The sequence below is a fragment of the Oryzias latipes genome, chromosome 16, assembly GCF_002234675.1.
Source record: "Oryzias latipes chromosome 16, ASM223467v1".
In the NCBI taxonomy this organism is placed as follows: Eukaryota; Metazoa; Chordata; class Actinopteri; order Beloniformes; family Adrianichthyidae; genus Oryzias; species Oryzias latipes.
Window position 1 is genome coordinate 18,623,330 of NC_019874.2, and position 21,413 is coordinate 18,644,742.

Sequence of the window (21,413 nt, forward strand, 5' to 3'; positions counted from 1 at the left end):
ACAAAGAAATGATGGGAAATGGGGCAGGCTTACTCTGTGCCAACAGTCCGACCCACAACTCAGAGGAAAACGTCTAATGAACTCCTGTTGCTATGCAGAAGCTATGTCCTAGAAAACGATAGTTTTATGTTTTGTTTTGTTTAATTTTGGCTAAAAACGGAGTGGGGCTTAAAGTTCAAATGTTACAAATCACAAATCCTATCCACCAATGTACATTTACACACTTGTAGCATTGCCAAAAAAAAAAGGTATCCAGTGGACAAAAAAAAATCTTAATGCCAACTGAACTACAGATATGAATAAAGTCCACATGGGTTTGAAAAAACATTTGCTCTAACACAAATAGAAACTGTTTCTTTTTTTGTATAAATGCTGCTTATAATTCTATGTTGGATTATGTGAATTCTGGAGGAAGTGGGTAAAGTCACCAGCAAGGGAAGAAAAAGAGAAAAGTTTGGGGAGTCGGGAGCTATGAGAGGAGGAAATAAGAAAAAAGGCTGGGGAAGGCTACAAGAGACCCCATGAAGAAAAAAGTAAGATGTGACCTACCCAAGAAAACCGGATTTAGGGTGGAGACTACACGCACAAATACATTTTGGTGAGATCATTCCTTTTTTTTAATTTTATTTACATTACACTGGAAAAGGGACCAAAGAGCCTAAAGAGACTGAAAAGAATTGAATGACTTTTTTATTTTGTTTTGGGAATTTGGAAAATATGTGTTTATATGTTTGACTTTAGTTTGTATTGGTTAAAAAGGTAAATTAATGCAGTCTTTCATTTCTGTCAAGAGTGCATTTCATACGCCAAAATCCTGGCTTACACACTGATGGTGACAAAGCTGCCACACAAAGTACTAACCAGAGCACCAGAGGGCTCCGTGTCTGAACCAAGAACACTTTGACACATGGAGCAGACAAAGAAAGAACTCAACCTACATCCTTTCAATCAGAGGTCAACCACTCTGTGAGCCACAGCTGTCTAAGTCAAATTTGACAGATTTTGCCTTCAACCTTTGACAGCCCTATGTTACTAACTTGCTTATTGCAAGCTATGTTGTTTAAAATACGTATAAATTATTTACTGCTGTCTATCTGACAATATCTGTGTGTTTTTTTTCTCGTTTTCGTTATTTTGACTAAAATACCAACATAATAAACCAACCTTTCCGAAATTACAAGTACAAAGTACAAGTAAAGAATGAAAGCTAGAATCAGAAATCATTCAAGGTGGATGGGTAAAGCAAAGTGATTATCTTATATGGCTTGCATCTGTTCATATTAGACACAAAAAAGACTGTAAACCAAGTCAACAGATGAATATTGACAGTTCTTTATCAAGAAGATTTAAATGCAGTAGAGTAATTCAATCTATGATGTCCAGAAATGTCTTCTGGCTTGGCAGAGGGAAAAAAAAAACTTCCTTTAAGTGTTTGTAATTTGTCTTCTGACACTATGTTTATGTTTGTTCTTTTCTTTAAATAATTAAACTGTGGACAAACAGTGTGTTATAATACACAGAGTAAACACACAGAGTAAAATGCCTTAGAATTGATTATTAGGGCTTCCAAAGGGGGGGGGGGTGTAGTTGTTTTAATTTACCAATGCTGACCTCAAAACTCAAGTAAAATATATAAAATTTCTATTAACCCTTTGATGTGCAACATGGGTCAAAAGTGACCCGGCTGAGTTTTTATTTTTGATATCTTTGCAATAAATTAATATTATCATTCAGAAGTCAAGGTATTCCTCAATTAACTTGTTTTAGACCATCACACATGATTATCTTATTTTTTTTTATTTCTTACTTTTTGGTTAAAAACTGTTTTTGTATCACTACCCCGCTAATGCGCAACATGGGTACAAAATGACCCACATTCATTTTCTATGTTAATTCTCATATGGCTCAGTATTTACACAACATAACTTTGATATACAGTAAATTACATTTAATCATTTAGTCCTCCATATATGTTTAAAATATCTTGTTTTTTGTGCCTCTTGAGCACCATGCATGATAACGAAGCAATGGATGACAACAGTCAGAAGAAGAAACCAAAAGTGATCCAGTACCATAACAAATCAAAATGAGGTGTGGACACAATGGATCAAATGATTAGAAACTATTCATGCCAGCGGAGAATACAGAGGTTGCCCATGGTTACCTGGTACAACCTGCTGGATGTTGTCACCCTCTATGCCTTCACTGCACAACACCCTGGCTATTTGGATGGTGTCAACAATGCACGGCGGCTTTTTATCAAGGAGCTAGGCAAAGAGCTTGGCATGCCACATAAGAAGAGGCGCAATGAGGGCACAACCCAACTCCAAAAGCATGTTTGAGCGTCAGTAGCTCGGGTGGTTGAGCAAGTCAGCCGATGATCGGAGGATCCGCGGTTCGATCCCCGCTCCCCCCCCAGTCAAACTGTCGCTGTGTCCTTGGGCAAGACACTTAACCTTCCTTGCCTACAGCGTGGCTCCACTGGTGTATGAATGTTCCGGTGAAGGTCAGAGGGGCCGTAGGTGCCAACTGGCAGCTACACCTCTGTCAATCTGCCCCAGGGCAGCTGAGGCTACATCAGTAGTTACAAGAATGAAGAGTGAATCAGTAATGGACACATTGTAAGAACTTTGAGAGTCTGGAAAAGTGCAGATAAATCCAATCAATTATTATTATTATTTTCAGGCAATGGGAAAATGTGGGTTTAACAAACAAACAGAGCCACCATCCAGCCTGAAGAGAGCATCAGACAGGAGGGTCAAAGGAAGAGGCAGAGGTGTGCGATCTCCCGAGTTTCCTAAGACAGAAAAGTCAAAAGCTGGTGTTCTCACTGCACCAGATCTGTAAGCTGACAACAAATATCACATTATAAATTGTCAGGCATGTAAAAACGAAGGTCGCAATTGGTTAAACAGATGTGTCACACCAGTTTAAAGTTGTTAAAATACTGATACAGTTTAGATTGTTAGACATGTTATGCAATCAGAGGTAAGTGTTGCAAAATGAAAATAACCATGTTTCAATTAAAGACATAAATGTTTGGCCCAACTCATTGCAACAATATTTCTTCAAAACAAATGTTATAATTACAGTTTTGAGTAATTTGATCAAAATCACACTTGAGTGACTGAGTCGTTTTTGATTTGTATACGTAAATGTGTTGTAAAAACCATTATTATCTATAAAGTATGAAAGGAAAAATGTAAATAATATTATGGGTTAATAAAAAACAAGATATGTAAAGAATACTCGGAATATTCAACAGTAAAAAATATATATTTTAAAAGATACAACAAAAGAAAAACTCAGCCGTCATAAACTTACATACAACATGAAAGTGTGCATGTTGCGCATCATGGGGTTAAGGCTCTTTTCAAGTTCATGAAAGTACATATTAATCTTTTTCAAAAGTCCTAAAGCTCAAGTCTAAGTCAGGTTTAAAGCCTTAAGACTTAATATATAAAACAAATTATTTTCCATCTCGTTTCATTGGAAAAAAAAATCACACAAAAAATCAAAACAAACAACAACAAAAAGCCCTCGTCTTACGTCATTTTGCTGCGACCTGCTGATGTTTCCGTCGCGCTCGACAGCGTCACATGTCCGAGCATCATTTGATTGTTTCTTTCATCAAATTAAAATATTAGAAGCATCGGGCTACGGGGAGGCTGGACACCACGAGGTGAGATGCACGAATACATGTAATTCGGGTCACTCGAGGCGTGGGTAAAAACCGATCACTGTGAGTCGCGTGGAGCCGTTGAAAGAGGAGAACGGTTTAGAGCGCGTTTAAGCTAGCTTAGCAGCTAACGCTAGCCGCAGGCAGAACGCTGTTCCTCTGAGGCTGTTGCAAGCTGGATCTACGTTCTATCTCACAATGTTCCTCAAATGCAATTTAAAAAGTGTGTTCATATCTATTTAAATCAGGCAATGTTTTTTATACCCAATTTCATTCATGCGAAAATCGACAGTTGCCTCTTTTGTCAATTGTTCTCAAAATTAAAACAACCCCTCGTGGGTTGTCTATTTGATCATTTTGGAACTCTACTAAGAAAACTTTTTATTTATTCAGAGTATATAAATGATACAAAAGTGTATTGTTATACATCACATTACGGTTGCAAGAACCGTGTCAGGCCAATTTTTTGATAAATAGAATAATCTACAGTGAACTTAGGGCACTGTGGTAGAATTTTTCTAAGCAGTGTGTTGTTGAGCTGTATGCTGAGTTGTAATTTAATCAGAACTCTAAACCATCACGCCCTGATAATGGTGTGTGTCTTTCCCTCTTTTTCCGCCTTGGAGTTTTAAAAAAAAGTGGAGGTAATTCGAGGATGGGATGTCCTCAGCCTCACCGCCTCCGGTTCGCTGCTCTCAGTCACATGGCACATCAGAAACCTAACTTTTGGACTAGAAATGAAATCGAAAGTGGTTTTAGTCCATGTTAACTCTCCATTTCCTTTCCTATATAACCTTAAAACGTCGGGGACATTTCTCAACTCCCATGACGACGTCCATGAAAAGCAGTGAACCGACCGGGCACGTGCAGTTTGCATGAGTACTAGTTCAGGCTGCTAGCAGGACTTAATCGGAAGACTCTTCGCATTGCTAACCACGTTTATTCTTATATGCGTTTTTACTTCACGCGTTGTTTTTATAACCCCTGTTTTGTCTTATTTTTAACAACTCGCGATCAAAAGACCAGAAACAAAAAATCACCGGGTCTAGTTCAGGTTACCAGGTCTTTGGAAACTCCCGACTTTCAGACACAAAACCTCACATAACTTCATTGTAACTTCTGTGTGATCAGGTGAGACACGTGTAGTTTTCATTACCTTGGACAGCAGTCCACTAAGGTGTTGTGCTGTATGTTTGGTGAAATTACATTCTGCAGTGCCTTTAAACTGGTTAAGAAAATCTAATTTAGTGACTATTTTTTTCTATTTACCCCCCCCCCCCCTCCTTTTTTTTTTACAGGTTTGCTTAAAGTTCACAAAAAGATTTTTGGGTCATTTGAAGTCTTGTTCCACATCTACAAAGTGGGGCGGGGGGGGACAGAATTCTTAAAAAAAAAAAAGTCATTGTTGCTTTTTTGGCTGTCAGATGTTATCTTGCGTTAGGGTCAATATAAGTCGGCTCCAGCCCCATTGGCCCTAAGGCTGCCAGCTCTGTCAGCCCCTATTACCCTGATGAAACAACACTGGTGTTCTCTAATAATGTGGGCATGTTCGGGCCAGCTCAGCTTTATATTAAACACCAGTGATGCTGACTGGGCCAGAGTCCGTATTGGATGTCTTCTTGTTGTCAGTCTGAGCGATATAGACATTACTGTGTGTTGTTGGGTATGACATCTGAGGCAGAATCAATCCCTGTTTTCTACCCTAGCTAGAGATTTAAAACTGGAGTTCAAACTGAATAAATCACCTGAATATATTTGTGTTTGCGACTGTCCTGCATCTTGCCCTTGAAAATATCCTCCTCCTTTCCCGCTTTATTGTAGTTTGTGCTCCAAGCGCAACAGTATATTTATTTCCAGGCCAGAATTAAAAGAGAATAGTCACAAGAGGGCCTGAATTATTTATCAACCTCCTTTTATACCTGGATTAAATTTCAGTGTGACAGGGAGAGATAGCGTGTCGCCCTGCAGTATCCTTGCAGCGTGATTGGGTTTTAATCTCAAAACATATTGGGCAACGTCAATAGTGGTTCTGTAGCCCAGAGCTTATTCTCTGCATATAATTTTTACCTCTCCATGACTGATGCTTTTTGTGTTTACTTCTGTAGCATTTTTTTCTTTCTGAAAAGCTGTAATACAAGGTGATAATAAAAAAGAATAAATAAATACTGCACCTTTCGAGTCTGTGCACTCTGCCGTGTCCAAGGACACTTGAGCAGCTTGGAAGGTTGCCAACAGATGTTAAATTTGTCCCTTTTTTTTTCTTGCTGCTTTGCTTCTTTCATTTAATTCCTCACTTATCTTTATTTTCATTTACTCTCCTGACTTTAACCCTTTTATTTTTTTTATTCCAGGTGTTCCCACTCTCTGGTTACTTTCTTCTGGCTTATTATTCGGGTATTCTGTTGATGATCGAGGGCAGACAACGATACTGAAGCTGCAGAGCCAGCTGCACCTGTCCTCTTTGTGCTCAACCCCTGCGCTATGAGCAGAGGTAGAGGAGGGTCTTACAAAGAACACCCCCAGAGGCATAAACCTCCCCACTTGCAGGTCAAGGAGAATTACTACAGACAGCTCTTTCCGAGAGCTGACCCAGAGCAGATACCAAATCAACTTTATTCCAACAGCCCCGGATGTCCTTCCGTCCCCTTAAGGTCCCCGTCCTCTATCCTTCCCTCTGCTCCCCCGATACCAAACCATATTAATGTGGCCAATTCTGGAGCTTTTAATTGTTCTAATTACCAGAATCTGGGTTTTGGTCCGACACCAAACTCTTTCCAATATAAACAGGCAGAGTTCCTTAGAGGACAGATTTCAGAGGCGCCGCAGTTTAGAAGCAGTCCTGGAGCAATAGGCAGCAGGCCACCTAACTATACACACCAGCCGCAGCCTCACTATAATAGATACACAAACCCCAACAGCAGCCCCAGGAACGACAGATATTACAGAGGATGCTATAGGCAAGTCCAGAGTTATTCCTTTCCGTCTCCTTCAGGATCGTCTCAGGACTTTGTAGGTCCTCGACACCTGAATCAAAACCAGTCACGAGGGGTTAACCACCAACCATCCAACAGACAAACAAACCTCCTGTGTGATAATTTTCAGAGACTGAGTTTCCAACAAGACAGGGGAGCTGGAAAACGCTTTGACAGACGGTCTTCATCAGGGAAGTACGCTAAAGGTAATATAACAATAACGCCTGTCATACAGGAACAAGTGCACAAGGCTTTGAAGGCAGATGAGGCTATACCTGCAAAGGTTTTAGCCAAAAAACTGCACTTGCCCAAGAAGGTGGTAAATCAGGCTCTTTACTCTTTAGAACCGTTAAAAAAAGCATCCAAACAAGGACTTCTGCCTCCAGAGTGGACTCTGTATCGAGAAAATTCCCAGGCTGAGGCAAGAATATCAGCTAAACCACAGAGCCCCCCCTCCCTTTTGAGTCTCAGCTCTAATCAGCATCAATCAGCTGAAGCTAAGGTTGACGTAGAAAAGGAGCAAGAGACCAAAGAGGAAGACTCCGACTCCGAATCTAGTTCTTCTTGCTCTTCATTAGAGTCCTCTGCCTCTGAGGATTGCCAGTCCTCAGCAATAGTTGGATGTCAAGAGAATCCCTGTGCTAGCCCAGCTGACCTTGAGTTGAGCTCTGCAATGATGGCAGATCAGAAAGAGAAAGTTTTGAAATATCTCTTTGAATTGGGTCAAACAACCGCTCTCGTCTTGGCAAAGAAACTGGGCCTTAGGAGTGCCAAGCAGATCAACCCTACCATTTACGATCTGGAGAAGCAAGGCGACGTTATTAAAAATGACACCATCCCTTACAAATGGGAGCTGTCTCCCCATCGCAAAGAGAGGATGGAAAGGAGCTTGAAAGCCGCTTCCATCCCCCAAGCTGGTCAAATGGAGGTGGATGTTAATAGAGATCAGAATGAAGGAGGAGCTTTGCCAGGCCTTGAACCAATACCTAAGCTTGAGAATTGGACACAAGATCAACCTCAAGGCAAAATGGTGAGTCAAATGTCAATGCTTTGCTTTATGCTGTTTGGTTAAATGCAGTCATGAACTCAGTGGAGATGAATAGTATTTAGCAGTCACTAATTCTGTTGGTTAAACCACTTTATGAGAGATGAGAGGTCTGTAATGTTCAGCTTAGATACACTTCAACTGTGAGTGATGGAATGTAAAACAAATAATCTGATGATGTCAGTCTCAAAGCATGATATTTCCACCTCCATACTTCACAGTGGATATGTTTTTAGGAAACGTTTCAGCCTTCTTCCTCCTCCAAATACGTTGAGTGGCGTTTATACTAAAGAGTTTCATTTGGTCTTTTCTGACGACATAACCATCTCTCAATCCTCCTCTGGATCATCCAGATGGTCTCTGGAGAACCTTAGACAGGCCAGGACATGTGCTGGCTAAGCAGGAGGACCTTTGGACCACTGTAGCAAAGTAGCGTGTTACTAACCGCAACCTTTGTTACTGTAGTCCAAGCTCTCTTTGGGTCATTGACCAGATGGAGGGAAATTGTCAGTAATCTTGGAGTTCTTCTGTTTTTACAGATAAACAGATGATTTCTTTTCTCCAAGTTTCTTGCTTATTGTAGATTGGTTCAATCAATCAAATCTTTATTTGTATAGCACTTTCACATCTTCCAGACATCCAAAGTGCTGCACACGTATAACTACACTAAAACCATAGGTAAAATTCAAAGAAACACAGTAAAATGATAATAAAATCATCAATAAAAGAAAACACACAAAAAAAACAAACAAAAAAAAAACTGTCTAATTATCATTCATCTTGTCCCTGGTGTGCTCAGACAGCTCTTTGATGGTGGTGGAGAAGTTACAGTCTTGACTGTTAAAAGGTGTGGACAGGTGTCAATTATACAGAAAATGAGTTCCAGCAGGTGACATTAATACAGGATAGAATAGCTTCTTGAAGAAGAAGCTACAGGTCTGTTAGGTACAGAGCTTGTCTGGAGGATATGAATACTAATTTTCTGCTCCATTATAAAATAAATAAATTCTGTAAAAATTAAACAATGTGATTTCCTGGAAATCTTTTTTTTACACTCTGATCTCACACAGTTGTAGTGTATCTACAGGCGGGTCATCTTTTTAAGATACAACTTACAGAATCTCTCACTGGAAAATATTTTTTTGCCTCACTGTAAATGGTTACAGGCAGCTATCCCTCAGCTTTAAAAAAGCTAACATAGCTCTTAGGAATAACTTTCATTTACAAACGAAAATCTAACATCTCCATCAGTTTCTGCAGACATTTGTCACAGGGAAGTACGATATTATATTAGATGCCTTTGTGGCATCTAATATAAATGATTAAAAAATACTGTTTTTTTTGTTTTGTTTTTTAGAACTAAACTAGATATGTGATGCAGTGTGTCCTGTCTAACACCTTCAGAAAAATTGTCAGCTCTGAAAAAGTTACTACTTTGTGTAAAGAATGTTGAGACACAAAGTTTTTCGGAGGTGAACTGCAGCTGTGGCTGTTGTTTCACAAGTTTGATGCCATGACGGACATGCTCCTTATCACACAAAACACTGTTTCATGTCATACTCAGTCGGTTTTATCAATTTTTGAGATTTCACCTCTTTTGTCGCTTCTCTTCACATTTTCTTTCTTCTTTTCGGCCCATGTAGACGCCCTCCGCCAGCCTGTATGAAGACAACACGAACAATGAGTCACAGTGGGCAAATGATAGCATCCCAGATTACCTCAATGCCATACGGAGACACACAGATGCCATCAAACTGGCTGCTGAAAAGGGTAATACTGTAGGAACCGTTGCTGTCTCTCTGGCGGCTCCTCCTTCCCAGAATCTTTGGGCCAAATTACAAGAGGTCCGCTTAAAAAACCCAGTCAGTGGCCTTATGGAGTATGCCCAGTATCTGGGTCAAAGCTGTGAGTTCCTTCTTCTGGACCAGAGTGGACCGTCTCATGACCCAAGGTTGGTAATGTGCTCCACCATGTAGTGTAAGGTTTTTTAGGAATTCTTCACTTTTTATGTTTTGATCATTTCCTCAAGGTTTGAAATTAATTTTTTGGAAATTGGGTTATCTATGGTGCTGCACCATGTGAGGAAAACTTGCGATGTACGATATTATCCAGCAATTTTGACGGTATCACTTGCAACACATGTACAATTAGCAAAACAAACGACAACAAATTCATCATTTCTATTTCACTGTAACAGTTTTATTTAAACATAACTTCAATTATACTACAAATGACCCTCGTCTACATAGGAGGCGGGTATCTAACATAAAAAAAGCCCCATTTGAATTGCTAACAATGTGAAAAGGTCAAATGCATAAAGGACTCTATTCGATTCGTAAAATATATCCAGCTGCCATGAGGTTGTTTTAGCGTGTGTGTAAGAATTTAAGTTATCCATTTATTGCAGTTTACGCCAACTTATGCGATACGTGTATTGTACAGGCTGATATTGCGATGATAATGATACATTTTTGATTCATTGTGCAGGCACAGCTATTATCTACAGTTTGGTTGAAAACTGCTTTCATCTTGATTTTGTACATGTTTTTGTCACTTTCAACAGCAAAACTGTCCTCCTTTTATTAAAAAATGTTATATTACTTGGAGTATTTCTTCTTCTAATATTGACAATCTGTCTTCAAAGCTTTGGAGTTGCTGTAGTTTGGACTGAAGATATAAAAAAAATACATTAAATCGAATTCTATCAATGCAAAAACAATGATTCATTCATCCTACTAACTTGTTAAACAGGAATCAAAGATTGGGATCTGCTTTCTTCTGTTAGATTTCGAATGCAAGTGATGCTCAATGGAAGGCTGTTTCCTATTGCGGAGGCTTCAAATAAAAAAGTGGCTAAAAAGGATGCAGCGGCGGCCACTCTGCGTATCCTCATCAAAGAGATGCAGGGAGGAGAGAGCACAGAGGACGAAGACAACACCACCAGCATGGACCGAGAGTCTGACCAACTCCCTGACCACTCTGTGAGTCTTTCCTTTTTTCTTTTTTTGCTTCTGTAAATTAAATAAAATAAATCTGTTTTTAAGAAAACAAAATGTACCCCATTCATGAGCTGCAGCTGTAAATGCGTAATGTTATCGTCTCTGTCAGGGGTCTGTTGAAAACACACAGGGAGGTTCGGCATCTGGCGGAGTGGAAGGGGCGGAGGGACCCCGCCAGCCCCTGTCCCGCTCTCTGCCTGGTGGGAAGAACCCGGTCTCTGTCCTGATGGAGTACAGTCAGCGCAGTGGGAAGCCCATCGAATTCATCGCCACTGGGCAAACAGGCCCACCGCATGACCCACGGTAGCAGCTCCCACATGTCTCTCTGAGCCGCCTGTGGTTGTTTTTCCTCAAAAAAGCAGCTATATTTTTGTTTAATCTTTCCTCAATATGTTGTCATGTGAGTGAGGGAGCAAAATAACTCAGTCTCTGTTCAGTCACCCTTCATTTTATATATTTTTGGCATAATCCCTCTTTCAAATCAGTTGCCTGGGCATTACGTTATATCAGAAAAAAATCATGTTTTGACCTCTGGTGCATCAGGCTTTATTCTGCTCATCTGTGAACCTGTGTATCTGTGTCAGTTACTGACCAAACAAAAAAAAATCTCCTTTTTTTTTCTCCTCAGGTTCAAGTACAGAGTGAAGGTGGGGGAAAACTTGTTTGCAGAATCATCAGCTCCAAGTAAGAAGGCAGCTCGCCAGCTGGCAGCAGAGGAAGCCGTCAAAGAGCTAATGGCTGATGGAAAACTGCAACTTAACAAGGTAATGAGTCGGAATGAAAATAAGGAGTTGGAATGCATGTTTATATTACCAACTTTCCAAAATTCTACTCTTTTCAGCCACTGCTGCCCCTGGGTCTTTCTGGTGACTGTGATGAAGGGAGCTCTTCTGGGGCCGCATGCCCTTCTCTGCCACCTCTTACTGCAGATGAGCTGCGAGCGGCCCACGAGGCAGGTGTCGGGGATCTCATCAATCACCTGAACAACAACGCTGTGTCTGGCCTGCTGGAGTATGCCAGAGCCCGAGGATTTGCTGCTGAGATCCGCTTGGTGGGCCAGTCTGGGCCACCACATGAGCCCAAGTATGTGTGTCACATACAGATCTTCCAATACATTCCAATTTTTGTCTTTTCCTTGTGCCTTTTTATGGGATCTTTGGCTTTTAAACTGAGATTAAAAAGTAAATCTGATTACCGGAACATGCAATGTTTCCCCTCTTGTTCAGGTTCACCTACCAGGCCAAACTGGGCGGACGCTGGTTTCCTCCGGTTTGCGCTTCCAACAAGAAGCAGGGAAAGCAGGAAGCAGCGGATGCCGCTCTGCGGGTTCTGATTGGAGAAGCTGAGAGGGCAGCTCGCACAGGGGAGCTTATCCCCAGCGAGGTACAGATTATTGAAATATATGAAATGATCTGTCTAGAAAGCTTGAATATCTGCCAGCTTCAGAGGAGCTTTCTTGGGTTAAAGGGCGAATCAAAGCAGTTTACAACCGAAAAAAGATGCACGGCAGTGGCACATTTGCATGAAGCGGACAGTTTGAGCAGGGATTGATCCATATTCGATGATTAAATGGGAATCCGCTCTTTTTGTTTGAGCTCATAAAAAGACAACAAAATGTTTAAGTGTATTTTAGAAACATGCACAGTCGCTTCACACCAGTGAGGGAATTGCAGATCTGTTATTTATATGAAACAACAAGAAGTAGTAATGGCCTACTGACTCCTAAAACAAAGGACTTTTGATTAAACCTGTAATAGTTTTCATAAATCATTTAGTAGGAATGTGTATTTGAAACGCCTATACTTTAGTAATGCAGCTGCGGTCAGCACATACATTCTTAGTGAGCAATTTTAATATTCCACCCTGTAGCAGCAGCTTGTTTCCTTGCAGCAGATTACCTGGTTTAGATGTCTTCTGCCTGTAAAAAAAAAAAAACTACAGTTGGAAGTTTGAGAAGAAAACCTGACTTCAACTGGAGTTTGTAGCCTCTTCAAACTGTTTTCTTTTCTTTCTTCATGAAGCAATTTTTGTGTCTGGCATTCTCTAGCTACCAGTGAGCGGCAGCACTTTACATGACCAGATAGCGATGCTGAGTCACCAGCGTTTCAACGCCCTGACCACGCGCATTCAACACTGCCTTTTAGGACGCAAGATTCTGGCCACCATCGTCATGAGAAGAGGGGAAGGCCTTGGGACCGTTGTCAGCCTGGGGACTGGTATATCATCAACTTTAGTTTTTCCATGCTGAAACATTTCAAATGCAATTTGATTTTTTTTCATAGGCAAGTTGTATTCTTTCTGTTTTTGGAGGCATATGCTGTCACAAAGCTAAAGTAGGTCACTGCAGGGCTGAGAGGCATTGCATTGCAGTGTTCCTTGACATTGAGTTTCTCTCTGCTTCCCTTTTTTCTCCTTTCTCCTGTCAGGAAATCGTTGTGTCAAAGGGGAGGAGTTGAGCTTGAAAGGGGAGACCGTTAATGATTGTCATGCGGAAATCATCTCTAGAAGAGGATTTATTCGGTAGGAGTAGAAATCTTGCTCCTTGATCGATGTTCCTTCCTGCATTTCCAAAAATAATCCTTTCTCCCTCAGACCTTGCCTGTCGGAGATTATTTATTCGTCTCAACCGCTGTCTCCTTTGTTCTCAGGTTTCTGTACAACGAGCTACTCAAATACTATGATGGCGCAGATGACAGTATTTTTGAACCGGCAGACGGGAATAAACTTCAGCTCAAGTCTGACATCACCTTTCACCTTTATATCAGGTAGATTAATAAAATGTGAAAAGTTTACTTCCTCCTTAACATCTATGTTTCTCTTTTAACTCATACTGAATATGTCAGTGATACCTTAAGATCTTAGATGCTCTTATGGTGGTTTTATTTCTTATACAACCTTAAATTTACTCTCACCCGCAGCACGGCACCTTGCGGAGATGGCGCTTTGTTCGACAAGTCATGTAGTGAGACGGGAGATGAAGTCCAGGGCCACTCGCCTCTATTTGAGAACATCAAGCAGGGCAAACTTCGAACGAAAGTGGAGAATGGTGAGATGTCTTGTCATAAAGGAAGTACAGGAGAAAGCAATTCGACTTCCTGTTCTTGGTAGTAAGAGATCCTGTTTCCAGGTGAGGGAACCATCCCAGTGGAGTCAAGTGACATTGTACCCACTTGGGATGGCATTCAGCATGGTGAAAGGCTGCGAACCATGAGCTGCAGCGATAAGATCCTGCGCTGGAACGTGCTTGGCCTCCAGGGGGCACTGCTCACACATTTCTTGCATCCCATTTACCTGAAGTCAATCACCCTTGGTAATTATGGACTTTGGCAAAAATAGTCTTGAGACACTAATGTTCTGGCACAAAAGTCACGTGAACACTGCTTTTTTCTACCGACTTATTTCTTTTTACTCATCTTCCAGGTTATCTGTACAGCCACGGTCATTTGACCCGTGCTGTCTGCTGTCGCCTTGCCAGAGATGGTGAAGCCTTTGCACAGAGTCTGCCCCATCCCTTCACGCTGAACCATCCCGAGGTAACGGCACAGCTAACGGACACTTGCAGGCCTGGTGATAAATTAGGACCATCGATGTTATTCTCATTAAGTTAATTGATGAAGCACTTTTGTTTGTCCTGCAAAACGTTTTTCTCTATCATGTAAATTAGATTCATTCATCAATTAACTGAAAGGACCTTGTCACATCACCAGAACAAAAGAGAAACTGAAGTTGCAGCCAAATTACTTGTTAGCTTTTGTTTCATTGTTCAGGGGGTGGGTGGGGGTGGGATTATATAAACTTGCTTCTTCCCACTCCTTTTCAAGCAATAAATCAAATTCTACTTATACTTTAGTTAATTATCTCTGTATTTCATTAAGCAAAGGTGATTTAAGTGATGTTTTTGTTTTGTTTTATTTTCTGTCTTTTTAATCTATGCATTTCATAATTTCTGTTATGAGTTTGATAAATATGTGTAAATTGTTTATTGCTTTGACTACGATGCTTGAAATAAATCAATAAATCAAATCTACTGGTAAAGCTAATTTGCACATTTTGATTGGTGTCACTCATGCTTACAAATATTTTGGGTTTTTGGATTAAAATCAGCACGGTTAACACTTTTTTGCTTTGTTTGTGGCGACTCCAGGTGGGAAGAGTGAGTGTGTACGACTCCACGCGTCACACAGGCAAGACCAAAGAGTCCAGTGTGAATTGGAGCCTTCCAGACCAGTACAATGTGGAAGTCCTTGATGGGACCAAAGGAAAACTAGATGGGTATGTCCTGGGTTAAGTATAAACCACGGACCTTCTTATGGTTTTAGGGATGTTGGAAAAAATCGATGTAGCCAAAATCATTTTTAATTAACCTTTTTACTCTAGAGCTTCTGCTTCAGTGTTTACGTTCTTTTAACTACTGTAACTCTTCAAACGTTTATGCAATTAACGTTATTCCAGCTAATTCTATTGCTGAGAGAAACAGTTTTACGCTGTTATGCAACACTTTAGTAATAAGAAAAGCCGATAAGAAACTTTTTTTTTCGATCACATGAATGGTCGTGGAGTTACGGTATGTCAAAGAGCGTGTTATATATGTCACAGCCCCATCTTTACTATTTAAGGGTTAAATATTTATAAGCAAATATTTAGGCTTCCACGGCGTGCGTTAATTTGTGAGGATGCACACTTTAACATTACTTAACCCTCTCTTATCAAGTTTATAGTTTTGTTTATAGTTATTTATAGTTTTGTTCACATGAAAGATGTATTAATATTCAGAAAAAGTTGTACTCTTTCAAAAAAAATTGTGATATATTGTCTTTGGATATATCACATTGGTGATATGTTTATGGTGATGCGAATCTCATCGCCAGACTCTTGCCAATGCATATCCCTAATGGTTATCCAGGGCTGTGTTGCGGGGTCCTCAGTCTAAGCCAGGGGTCCCCAAATCCAGGCCTCAGGAGCCGGCCTCCTGCTAGTTTTCCAGAAACTCTTCCTTATCTGCTGTTGATTACAGGTGTGTTTAGCCAGAATGGAGCTTCACTGGCACGATGATTGCAAGCATGTAGGACACCGGCCCTCGAGGCCTGGATTTGGGCACCGCTGGTCTAAACAGATTCTCAGCCCCCCTTTCCACGTACACTTCCTCCAGTTCTACTGGAGGAACCCCATGGTACTCTCAGGCCAGACATGGGGACAGCTCTTACCTGGGGCCTCTGCCCAGTGGCACATGCCCCCAATACCTCCACTGGCAGGGCTCTGACAGCCATCCTCTCTGGCATGTCTTCATTATGATTCTCTTTCCAGCTACTTCACACTTGAAGGAAAAAAAACACATTATCATATATTTGCAGCAAAAAGGGATTTACGGAATGAAGACAAGTTTCAAACTTAAAAACCAAAATAAAGATTTTCATTAAAAAAACGTTAAAAACAAAAGCAATAGTTTCACCCTGTTACATAATAAAGCATAAAATGACTAGATGGGATAGAATAGAAACTGAAATCAGTGAGGAATTGATATTTGTCTGCAAAACATTTTCAGCGATGCCGAGTCATGCATGGCAGGATGCTGGCTCGTCAACATGATCTGAAGAAAACCACAGATGGCAGCATTGCTTTGCTCTTGTTTTATAAGAAGTGAATTTTTCCTTACAAAAGATGCATATTATCATGAAAACAAAATTCAAATTTAAGTTATTTTGTGGGTAGTTTAGTGTAGTTTATTCTTTTTTTCTTTTTGTTAAGTAATTCTACCTTTTTTTTGAAAAATTTCCTAACAAATGTGGAGAAAGAGTTTTCTTAATCCTAGCCACACACTGACCCATGAAAAGAACAAAACTGACATTTTAGGTCATGATAGAGTCTCACTCAGCAGCACTAAGTGTAAAAAATGTATCAGTGTATGATTTTAATGAACATGCCTTTTTCCCCCGTTTACTTGATTTTCATTGTTAATCAGTAACCTGCTAAAGTTTTGTTCATTATCTCCCCTGTAGGAACAAACAGTCGGTGTCCCGGGTCTCCAAGTCCCGTCTGTTCTGCCTGTTCCGCTCTATGTGCCAGAAGTCAAATCGCGCTGACCTCCTGTCCCTGCCCTCCTACGCTCAGGCCAAAATATCAGCCACATCCTTCCAACTTGCCAAACAACACTTCTTTCAAGCTCTCAGCGTCCACGGCTATGGAGCCTGGATCGGCAAGCCGCTGGAAGAGAAGAGCTTCGAGTCTGTGGAGGGAACGGGAAACAACGGAGCGTGCACCTCTGTGGAGTTTGGGGGCGGTAGAAACGAGGGGGCAGTGGATTACAAGCCGGCAGAGGCGTAGATCAGTGCTTTTCTTTTCTTTTTGAATGAACATGCAGGGATTAAACGGGAAGGAGAGATGCTGAAAGGGTTAAAGATGTGTAGGCCAGGAAGATGGAATGATGAAAGGCAAGGAAAGTTGGAAAGGCATTGGCCAAAAGTTTAGAACAACCTACAAGTTCATACAGAACATTGCAAGCAATTAAGCTGGTGAAAAGTTGCAAATGAAAGTTAGAGTTATTTTTAGTTGTATTTGTGTGCTCACAGCCTCTTGAGTTTAGTTGTCTGTCATGGGGTTGTTGTTCGGCACCTGGTTGTTGCATCAGTCCTGCAGGTTCTTGAGTCGTTGCACAAACAGAGCAGACCCAGACCAGTTTCTCTCGACTAATGCTCTGTGTTTACGTTTTACATTCTCCTGCAAGGTCTCAATCTGGCAGTAGAACCATTCAGACTAGAACTTCAGACTTTGTTTGTCAGAGTGGCATCTAATGGGAACCCTTTTCACTCTGTGTGAGGCCTTCTCTATTTTGCAGCGTTGCCATTGGTGGATCCGAATTGATTGTTTTTCTAGCACTAAACCAGTTGTCCAAGTTAGAAGTAATTCTTCCATGTAACAAGCAGTGAAGTATTTTTCATTTCCTGCAAAAATGACAAAGTTGTTTTTGAATATAATGATGTCGTGTCACCAATAAGCTGAGTCCTGCAGAAATCCTTCATGGCACACAGCTCCTGCCAAACACAATCATCTACATGTAGTTATTGTGCTGCATTTTGATAAGCCCCAGACAGCTGGAAATTCTAAAGCTGCATCCTAAAAAAATTATGAACATTTTGTTCTTTTCCCATTCAATTAAACTTTTTTTTTACTCGAAATCCTAAAACTGCCTTTTCTGCATGTTATCTGTCTTAAAGTTCTGGTCTGAAGCTGTCTCGATGCATGGCTGGTTCCAGAAAACTTTTTAAAAAAATCTGAATGCCCGCCTTGTACTCGTAAAAGAAGTGATGCAATACATACATTATGTGTACACAGCTACACAAATGCACTGACGTACAATCCAAAGGCCTGAATGCGTTTTGGAACCATTCAGAAAATGTCTAATCAAAGGTTTCTCTGCAGTGCAGCTGCAGTTTGTGTGTTGTGCTGGGGGTTCATCACTCGTACCCCATCTGTTTGTGTAGAAGAGCTCTCAGTCTTTTATTTTGTCTTGAATTTAAGGGAACGCTACAAATGCAATGCGAAGTGGCATAGTGTAGTATCAGACACATGTTTGTGCTGGATTTGAGCAGACAGCTCAATGCATAAACTGAGCAAAAGCGTGGAAGAATGGGGGTTTTCAAAGTGGGATAGACTCCTGCTTTTTCTTCTTTTTTTTTTTTTTTTTGTTTTTTTACCAGCGTGTGACCTTGTCAGAGCAAGCATTTTGTTTTTTCCATCCTAAATTCTGATGTGTTGTAGTTTTGATTTTTTTGTTTTTCGGCCCCCAGCTGTGTTCTCTGGTGTCTGTAACTGATGCTTATTTCAGTAACAGCTGCCTCTCAATTATCTCAAAGCAAACAGGGTTTTCACCCTTACATCTGCTTTCAGATAAACTTAAAGAACTCTGTTTGAATTCTATTTCCCCAATTAATCGTTCGCGTTTAGACGCTGACACAGTTTCCAGTCTCTTATATCCCTTGCTTTCCTCTCATTCTGATGCTTCAGTCTGAGCTGGTGGTCCTTTCAGCGTTGATGCATTCCCCTGTTATATTTCCTTTACCTAGAAAATGACCTGGTCGGTTTTAAAATAAAGAATGAGGATTTTATGTTTCTGTAGAACACTGCGGGGCATATCTAAACTTGTAGCCCATAAATCCAACTATTTGGGGGATTTTATTTTAAAAAAAAGTATAAAACAGTTTATTTTTTTCATCAATTGTTTGATTGATTTTTAACTAATTGTATTTCAGTTGAAAGCAAATGTTTAAGTGGTAATGTACAGATTTCTGGTGGGCTCAGATTTCTAGTCCCACTGTATGCAAATATGTATGTTTTCAGTTGTGTGTGTGTGTATATATTCTGTAAATCGCCTTGAATGGCTTTTCTATGTGTTAAATTAGGCTTTCAACAGTTTCTATGTCAGTTTAACGCTTTACTTTTTTTATTTTACAACTTGATTCTTCATGGAAATAAAAAAAAATAGGGAGTCTGCTAAAAGTGTCATTGAATCCTTAAAGGTGGGATTGCATCACTGTAGCATTGCAATGTCCAAATGACTGCTTAAAGCAGACTGTGGACATTTTAATGTTTTTTTAAGAAGATTGGCATTTGTTTTTGTGCTGCCTATGCTCCAACATGGTGTTTCTTACTGGCCTCTTTCTATCCAGAGCTACATGTGAGTGCAGTGCTCTAAAGGATCAGCAGGTGGAAATGTGTGCACATCTAAACCTTTTAGGAAAGAAAGACGCCATGATGTCAGTCAGCTGTGAGTTTCTCCTCATGTTTGTTAGATCCGGGTGTTCAACACCTTTTTTACAAAGTCTCTGTCAATATACCAGCACATTGTAATGTCTTAAGGTCATTCCAGGCTTGGTGTTTTTCCACATCTGGATGTCCTGAGAAAAAAAAAAAACTGTTTTGGTCGACTCAAACATCTTCAATAGATCATTTTCTGTCCTGCGTTTGATCCATTTGTACAGCCGGTGCACAGAAAACACCAAGCTGACCCAACGCGGTCAAACAGCAGACGGGGAACGGTCACAAAAACATGAGAATATGGAACGGATGATGGCTGTGATGCATTTGAATAAAACTGTAAAGCTGCAAATACAATAAAGTTTAAAATAACAAATAAAACGTGTTTTTTCTACATATTTTTGCATAATGTCTGTGCTTTGCAAATCATCAAAACTTCTGCATCAAGTCTGTAAAATTCTTTAAAACTTCTGTCTGATAAATAGGTTAAAAAAAAAACTTTTATAAGTTGCACTTAATCCCTGACCCCAGGAAATGCACGCGAATACGTTCGTTTTGTGCGTTTGAGGGCTTGTTTCAGTGAAGACCTCCACCCATCATGCTGAACTCATACTGTCTCTGCAGTCAATTATTCGGAGGGTGGGGGGGCAGGACTAATGAGAGCGGGAGGGGAGTGGACCACGATTCAGGAAAGGATGGACGAATGGAGTGAGGCTGCATGAAGTGAAATATTAGTCCAGACCCAAGGCTTCAAATGAGCCAATCGATGCTCTCCAATGGAAATAAATGAGAGTTGGGAAGAAGGGAATATGTGAAGTCTAAATGGGGGTGGGCGCTTGGATTTAAAAAAAAAAAGAGTGCTGTGAGCATCCAGTGTTATAAACATCAGCAGGTTTAAGCATCACTGATGGGGGGGATAGGAAAGTAAAATAGTTTATTTTTTTAGAAGATAAAAGAGCACACAACTTAAAATGAAAAGATTTTCATAAAAAATTGTTTTTTTTCCCTTTTGTGTTTAAACTTGATTCAGGAAGGTTATGTCAGTAAATCCGTAGAGAAGAATCCATTAAATCCCCCCTGAGTGTGTGATTAATAAAGATTAATAAAGATCTTCTGGACAAAGTAATTAAGGTTGATGTTACAAATCTCACAACTGGGGTACATCTCATTGGTTTTTATTTAGAACTTAAGCTCCAACATTGTTCTATCAAAGGAGTTTTGAGGTCGTAAAGTGGAAAACCATCTACAAGAGAGCGAAAGAGCTTATAGAGTGTATTTAAAATGCTTTTATTGACATGTACAGTAATATATCTTGCTGTTTAATCTAACAGCAAAAGCACCTGTAGTGTTGTGAAGTAATTAAAATGAAAACTACAGCCTTCTGTTATTTATATAATCAGCGGTGCATTGAATATCTGTAACTCTGAAAGATGTCAGCTCGTTAATGAGGTCAGTGATCCATGGTTTTGACCTCCAGGTGAAGAAAGTTTGGGCCGTTTCCTCACAAGGTCTCTCTGTGTCTCCTTGAGAGAGATGACTTAATGCAAACAGGTGGAAAAAAATTCCCATAGGTCAGCTGAGAATCACTAAAGCGACTTTAAGTTGCCTCTTTGAGACAAATTTGCTCCTTTTTCAAGTTATGCAACAAGAAAAGTGGCTCCTAGGGAGCCCAAAGTCAGAAAAGCAGAACCATAAGTTTGCTAATAAGAATAAAAATTTCCCAACTGACAAAAAAAGACTAACTTTGCCTCTTTATATACAGTATATATATATTTTTAATACAATAATAGCTTTTATTGATGTGATCGATTTTGACGTGTCGTTTTTTTTGTCTCCTTTGAAGAACATAAATAGAACGCGTTTGTATTTGATAAGTAGATTGCAGTATCTGCTGTGGAGGTACAAGGAGATGCTGATTTGATGGCAACTCAAAAAAACAAAATAAAACCTAGAGAAAAATCAGGCTG

General features: G+C 40.2%; 1 protein-coding gene across 2 annotated transcripts; it reads left to right on the forward strand.

Moving 5' to 3' along the window:
• The first annotated feature begins 3,564 nt into the window (after positions 1 to 3,564).
• adar (adenosine deaminase, RNA specific) lies at positions 3,565 to 19,844 on the forward strand. 2 transcript variants are annotated; one of them, XM_004078149.4, is made up of 16 exons: positions 3,565 to 3,682; positions 6,031 to 7,681; positions 9,340 to 9,647; positions 10,482 to 10,677; positions 10,805 to 10,998; positions 11,324 to 11,459; positions 11,537 to 11,778; positions 11,922 to 12,078; positions 12,743 to 12,911; positions 13,122 to 13,215; positions 13,344 to 13,460; positions 13,614 to 13,741; positions 13,823 to 14,005; positions 14,116 to 14,228; positions 14,840 to 14,967; positions 16,692 to 19,844. In XM_004078149.4, exons 2-16 carry the CDS (start codon positions 6,161 to 6,163, stop codon positions 17,014 to 17,016), a joined length of 4,011 nt encoding a protein of 1,336 aa, XP_004078197.1. In that variant the 5' UTR covers positions 3,565 to 3,682; positions 6,031 to 6,160; the 3' UTR covers positions 17,017 to 19,844. The 2 variants fall into 2 exon arrangements, with proteins under 2 accessions (XP_004078197.1, XP_011483608.1); XM_011485306.3 differs by lacking the exon at positions 3,565 to 3,682 and adding an exon at positions 4,320 to 4,810.
• The last annotated feature ends 1,569 nt before the right edge of the window (positions 19,845 to 21,413 follow it).